This window comes from Mytilus edulis, chromosome 5 (genome assembly GCF_963676685.1).
Source record: "Mytilus edulis chromosome 5, xbMytEdul2.2, whole genome shotgun sequence".
Taxonomy (NCBI): domain Eukaryota; kingdom Metazoa; phylum Mollusca; class Bivalvia; order Mytilida; family Mytilidae; genus Mytilus; species Mytilus edulis.
In genome coordinates, this window is record NC_092348.1 from 14,883,180 (window position 1) to 14,890,933 (window position 7,754).

Here is a 7,754-nt window from a genome sequence, read left to right on the forward strand (position 1 = left end):
GAATGTATTTAAAGAACAATATTTTAATATTCCTAATCTGCAATGGCTGCTTAAGCTGGCACTCCCAAAGATATACATGTACAAGACATTTAACCCCCTTTCATTATTACAAAATTTGTACCAAAAAATCTTTATGTCGTAGGTCCTTTACTGACTAAACATCTGATGGTCATATGAGGAAAAAAAACACTAACGTTATACTAACTAGGAAATATTCAGCTTTCTTTTTTTCTACAATTTGTAGGATAGACTGCACTAACAAATGTTATATATGTATTTCTAGAATACAAGTTCAATTCCCCATTTAACTTAAAACAATCTCACTACACACTGATAAATCTTTTAAAAAAATATTGCTGAACTAAAATCAATACCATTTAGTCTACAAAATATTCAACATTTCGAAATACAATTTCACTAAAAACTATATGCCAAAGGATCGATCAATCATATACATTTATGCAAGAAAGAAATACCAATTAATAATAAGTTCATGTCTAAAAAAAATAGCAAACTCTTTCTCATACAACCTACATATAACACATTCTCAAAACTTGCATCCTTACCATGCAGATTTTTTATTGAAAAAAGGCTCAAGAAAACTACCAGCAAGTTTTTGTAATACCCCAGTGATAACAAGTAAAAATCTAATACATAAAGTAAAATTCCTGAATGGTACATATTAACAAATTTTCAATAAGTTTTAAATTATGGGCAAGATTGTATATCAATATATTATATCATTTTTATTTACTGACCAAATTCCCTGCTTGGATTAACATGAAATGTTTGATCAGCATAGATATATAGTCATGGTCATGTTTCCCTTAGCAACTAATATAAACAATAATTTTAAGGAATATCATGCACAATGCTTTACAGAGGTAGCTTTTTCTGGCCTTTATTTTTTCCTAAAATTACCCACTTGTTTTGTCTTAGTCTTTTCATGATACATATTGTTTTAAAAACGTTTTATATCTTGGTTACCTAATGGAAAATATATATGTTTTGTTAATTCAATTTGTTATCCATATAGAATTTATAATTTTATTTTAGAAGTTTTTAAGTTACATGTTAAAACGGTTGTATTTTTTAATAGGGATTTTTTTTACTGTTACGTACATGTACAACATTTGTTGTACAAAGTAAAATGAAACAAAATTTGTATGAAAGGTTTTTTTGAAGACTATTTATTAAAGAAATTTAAAATACATACATGATCTATAATGCAGATTGATTCGTGTATTTTTAAGAAAACAAAAACATTTTAAATTTGTTGCAGTACATACTTGTTAGTATCACTTATGTGACCTATTGAAGAAAACTGAAAAAGTATGTATATCTTAATCTCCTACTTTTAACTTTTTCTTTAAATAAAAATTGAATGATTTTTTCTAATCATTAAAATCTGACAATACATTGTAGGTGTCATATTCCAACAATTGCATGTAGTAAATTTTTTGGTACTGGTTTTTCATGGTCTTTCATACACCCAAGACACTAGACACTGATATCTAGAATATCTGTATATAAGCCTTAATCTCTCAAAAATAACATGCATGAATGCTGAAAACACAACTAATTCCCTGAGCTTTGTGCCTTTGGCATGTGAAAATAAACCTGAGTCTATCACTTTTAGCGACAATAATAATGACAATAAAGAAAAAAAAAGACAAAGCTTTACTCTGAGTATAAAACAATCAAGTTCAGACTTCAAGCTAACTCAGTTAACATAAGCAAAACAATCTGACTTATACAAGTGCTGCAAAATGCTTTTAGCATTCACATTCATGCAAATTTAACAACGAGCCAGTCATCATATTCCTATTACCAAGCATTTTTATATCAAGCGCGAGTATGGTAGAGTGTACAAGAGTCAAAGTATGCAGTTTCTGAAACTGTTTTCTTTTCCTGAACCATGAACTTGATTGCTAAAATTCTCTTATTCAATAACATTGAATGGTGCCTACCCTTATAGGGAAAAAGCAAGCAAGAAATAACAATATTCAAAATAACTGTACACGATTGTTTCCAAAATCAACAACAACAAGAAGCCCCTCTGGGGTTAAACAAATACCTGAAGGCCTATCCATTTGACCTGGACCTGTACCGGGTGTTCCAAACTTGCACATAAAGTTGCCATTTGGCTGAAATACTTGAATGCGATGATTCCTGGAATCTGTGACTATAATGTTACCCTCTTGATCTACAATTACTCCCTGAGGACGCAAGAACTGTCCATTACCAGAACCTTCTGTTCCAAGAAATCTTGCTGTTTGAAAGTCAGGGTGTATCACAAGTAAACGATGGTTGTTAAAATCAGTAACAACCATGTGTCCTTCATTATTAAAGCATACACCTCTTGGAGAATCAAAGTGTTTCCATAAGGATCCTTCAAATCCATATTTGTTTAAGAATTGTCCTTCGGCACTAAATAATTGTACACGATGGTTTCGTGTATCTGAAACTAATATTTTTCCTTCAGAATTTAGTGCAACATCCCATGGATAGTTGAATTGGCCATTTTTGTTTCCTTTTTCACCAAATTTTATAAGAAAATTGCCATCAATAGTGAATTTTTGGATCCTATGGTTGTCCTTATCTGCAACCACAACATTTCCCTGTGAATCACAAGCAACACCTGCTGGTCGATCAAATTGCCCAGGCCTTGTTCCTGCAGATCCAAACCGATGATGAAAGGTGCCGTCGGGGTTAAACACCTGAACTCTATTGTTGCTTCGGTCTGCAACAATTATGTAATTATCCTTATGACAACATACTCCCCATGGACGACAAAACTTGCCCTCCTCTTCTCCTTCTCCTCCAAACTGAAGAAAAAGCTGTCCAACTGTCATATAGTTTCGACCACTTCTTACTTGCACAACAAAGGGACTATCTGCAATATGCTTGCCACGAATTGTTATAGAAATGATATGTTTTCCTTCCATTTGTGGACGATACGATATGGTATATGTTCCATTCTGACGATCAAGAACTTCAGTCCTATACAAAGCACCTTCAGGACTTTGTATTATACATTCAACAGGATCTCCACCTATCATTCTTGGCTCTCCATGGTGGTCTTTGGCATGAATCATGCACATTGCAACCTTCCCTTTTAATGCTTTTTTCAAGCCATCACCTGTTGCTATGCAGTTCGGTGCATATGCACTGCTGCTTATTATTCCCATTTTGCTGATAGCGTTGTATAAAGCAGCATCAGGAGGTGTAAACACAATGTTATCATCCTCATGAGGTTGTAAATGACCTCGGAGTTTGCGCACATTTTGCATTTCATTCACAATTATCTCCCTTGCATTGATTGAGTCCATATCAGTACCCGTATTCAGCATGTTTTCAACATGATCAACAGTTTGCATAAGAGATGAAAGACCTTGCTTTAAATCGTCAATTTGAAGATGCAATGATTTTCCCTTAACCTGTCTAACCTTTTCTACATGTCTGAGTAAATCACGTTCTCTTTCCTCCAATGCAATCATATGGCGTCGAGTTGTTGCACGGACTTCATTTGCTACTGCCTGGGATCTTACTTCAGTATGTTCAGCCATATTTTGCGAATTTTCAATACCTTCTTCCAATGCTTTAATACTCAGTTTTGCATCAGTAAGAAGTCGCACGGTGATGGCTTTTGAATTTTCAACAGCATCATGGAGGTAGATACGATTATGTCCAATATGATCAACCATGGTGCATTCACGACATATTGCAACTGAACAGGTATCACAGAAAAAACAAAGAATTTCATGTTCATGTCTTGGGCAACTGTTTGATAAAGAATCTGGAAGCTGTATGTTATGTGGGAGTGAAGGTGAACTTAAGGGAGCAGCAAGTGAACTATAATGTGGTCTACTACGGTTCATTAACAGACGTTCAATATAATGATCTTTAGTCAATCGCACACGTTGATGTGCCATCACACAGTTATCACACAAATATTCATTACAATTTTTACACACAGCTGTTGCTTTACTGCCTTCCTCACACGAACTACACCATCTTGTCCCCGTGATAGGCCTCTCTCCATTAGTTTCGTAGTCTTCGTTTTGTACCATTGCCTCAAATAAATTCGAAACAAACAAATTTGAAGGAAGATTATCAATACCTTCAGGTCCCAGTGATACACTTTGTTGACATGTTGGGCACTGAAGTACACCTTGATCTTGTCCTTGATCCCTATTGATAGCCTGTTCCAAACATCGCCTGCAAAATGAGTGAAGGCAGGGCAAGATTCGTGGATCGTCAATTCTATTGAGGCAAACAGGGCACGCCAACTGCTCCCCGACTGACTCCGAATATGCGGCCATTGGGCGAGGTAGTTCATGAGCCTGATGAGGTAGATTGGTTTGGAAAACCGAGGTGTTTGTGATCCTACATGGCGATTTGTCTTGCTCACAAAACGAGGTCGACTATTATGGACACTTGGTAACCTTCCAAATATGTGTTTTAGTCATTCATTCTCACACGGATCCCATTACATGTAAAAGTTTATAGTAATAAATGTTGTTATGTTATAATTGCGATAAGGTAAACTTACAATCGACTCAGTTTTGAAATATACGCAATAACTTCATATCTTGTAAAAGTTCCGTTCGCCCTGTGCAAGACGCCATTTTCTCCCTCATCAATAGGGGGCGTGTTTAAACAAATTTTTCTGCGGTCAATGTGCCACATTCAACCAATCAAAATCAATACATAAATACGGAACTATTTCATTCATATATTTTTACAAACAAGCATACGATGACCTTTGGTAACCAGGTCAACCTGACATATTATTCCAGATGCCATCGAAATGATTGATAGGTTAAAAAAAATTTAAAACAAATTAATCAATACAGAATGTTCTTCCGTAAAAGACATTTTCTTATCGAATGCAAACAAAACTTAATGATCATGAATTGAGGAATGGCCGTAATTCGGTATTTACAGAGACATATAATAAATGTATTATATGTCTCTGGTATTTATAACCATAGAGGCACAAGTGGTCAGATGTATCTTTTAGTTTCCAGATTACATGTATATCGGATACAAATTGAGGGCGATAGTCCAAATGGATGTATCTTCGCCAAGATATTATTGTCAATGCAGAATGCTGGAAGGGGGTCTTTCTGCGATTTTATCACGTCATTGAAAAGCATTATAAATGCAGGGTATCCAATTTCATTTTGAGTGACGACATGCTCTTTTTCTAATATGCGAGAAATATTTGCACTGGGAATTACACAACAACCAAGCAATCAATAAATTTTTTAATTTTGTTATTTTATGTGTAAGCTTACAGTTGAATAATTTGTGAATCATTATCCTTATGAGAGTTTGGATTGGGTCCCCAATTCCTAAATTCTTTAAATTTGGAGCAAGTTTCTCTACTTTTTAAAAATAATGCTGTAAAATTCTCACGAAACTGATTTTTACTACATAAATAATTCAAGTGTCTAAACATATATCTTATGAGGAATATTGTAATATTAAGAAAGATTGAGATGTAATTTTCATTCTATCATATGTCAATTTATTCTGTAACACATTAAAATGCAATAGATCTTAACCATTCAGTTTTTATGATTTTGAGCCAATAAATATTTGTCTTTTGTCTCTTGTTTCAGTTTGTAAATGTTTTATTTCTTAATTCTGTGCATCGTAAATTTCTGCTGTGATGATTGTCAATATTATGTCCCTGATTTCTGACTATTATATTACCTAATTCTTTTATTTCCCACAGTTATTCTTTATATCGTGGCTTTGCACCCTATTATTGCTTAAATTTATTTAAGAATTTTTTTTATTCATTATTATTTGAGGCATTTAATCTCTGTTATAAACCAAATCCTTCAAACTTTAGATCACTGTTCATGCATATATAGCTGGTTTGATGTTTGAAAAATATCTTTAAAAAAAAAATCGAAGATCGAAGATTTTTTTTTCAATAACCGCCAGCATATCCGTCGAATACTGAATTATATACTATGACGAAATAAAGATATTAATTCTTTGTCATATTATACTAAAAAGCAATACAATGGACACTCGTGTAAAACAAAAATGAATTTCTTCTTATAATAACCAAATTTAATCGAGAGCATATATATATTACTTATACCGGTCAAGTAATGTAATGTGCAATTTAAGTCAATCAGTTTTTTATTATCAAATTGCTTGGACTTCGTCTGTCTGTATGGTAGTAAAACAGGGGCTATGCTAAAGAGGGATGTATAAATATATGCAGCCATGTCCTGTAAAAATGGGGACGTAAATTCAATACTTCATGAAGGGAGGGTATCAGGATACAATTTCTGTACGGAAAACAATACTTGAAACAACTCTTACAGAGATATGTAAGCGGTCCTGATCTAATCTATTGGAAATACATGTAAATTTACTCTGCTCATACATTTGACGAGTATGCAAGTAAAGCCGATAGATTGGAATATAATAATCAGATTGATAGCGCACCCTACACTTATGGTTGGAAATTTTTTACTAGGAGTTGCTTGATATAAGTAAACCAAGTTTTAACCAACTACCTTTATTTATTTTTGTCATTGGAATTGTCTGTTTAGCATTCCTATGTGAGTAATAATTTTTGACCTCCGATTCCTTCGATTTGATGAGTTAAGACTTTTCGACTGATTTTTATAGTGTATTCCTATGTTATGCTGTTACACCACTATCCCAGGAAGGATTGGGCGCTCACTTACATGTTTAATCCCGCCACATTCTTCATATGTACCTGTCCCAAGTCAGGAGCTTTTAGTTCAAAGGTTGTTCGTTGTTGGTCCACGTCTCTCATATTTGTTTTTCGTAGATTATGGCCGTTAGTATTCTCTATTGAATTATTTTATATTCGGAGCCTTTTATATATATATTTATATAACCAACTATACCGTCCCTGTGGGTTTTTTCTCATTGTTGAAGTCCGTACGATTGCCTATAATTGCTTACATCTACTTTTTTGAACTTTGATATATAATTGTCTTATCGGCAATCATACCATATCTCTTTATTTTTATATATGAAAACGAAGTATTTTTAAGACTTAAACACGTGAAGAGGTATTATGAAAAAGAAAAAAAAGTAAAATTAAGCTAAGGTCAAACGCCTTCACATGAGGGATTTGGAACCTTAGCTTCATTATAATTTTAATGTTATCAACAATTTTTTTTAAAACATTTCTTATCGAATCTCTGTCAACTGCGTTGATGATACCCATCTACTGAGATGATGATACCTGTCTACTGAGGTGATGATACATGCCCACTGAGTTGATGATACCTGTCTACTGCGTTAATGATATCTGCCTACTGAGTTGATGATACATGCCTACTGAGTTGATGATACCTGTCTACTGCGTTAATGATACCTGCCTACTGAGTTGATGATACTTGTCTACTGCGTTGATGATACATGCCTACTTAGTTGATGATACTGGTATACTGCGTTGATGATACCTGTCTACTGAGTCGATGATACTTGTTTATTGAGTTGATGGCACCTGCCTACTGAGTTGATAATACCTGCCTACTGAGTTGATGATACCTGCCTACTGAGTTGATGATACTTGTATACTGCGTTGATAGTACCTGCCTACTGAGTTGATGATACCTGCCTACTGAGTTGATGGTACCTGCCTACAAAGTTGATGATACATGCCTACTGAGTTGATGGTACCTGTCTACTGAGTTGATGGTACCTGTCTACTGAGTTGATGATACTTGTCTACTCTGTTGATA

At 34.2% G+C, this 7,754-nt stretch overlaps 1 protein-coding gene across 1 annotated transcript; it reads right to left on the reverse strand.

Moving 5' to 3' along the window:
- Positions 1–220: 220 nt before the first annotated feature.
- On the reverse strand, positions 221–4,658 carry LOC139523051 (E3 ubiquitin-protein ligase TRIM71-like). The gene has a single exon (XM_071316807.1). The coding sequence runs from the start codon at positions 4,323–4,325 to the stop codon at positions 2,007–2,009; it is 2,319 nt and encodes a 772-aa protein (XP_071172908.1). The 5' UTR covers positions 4,326–4,658; the 3' UTR covers positions 221–2,006.
- Between the last annotated feature and the right edge of the window lie 3,096 nt (positions 4,659–7,754).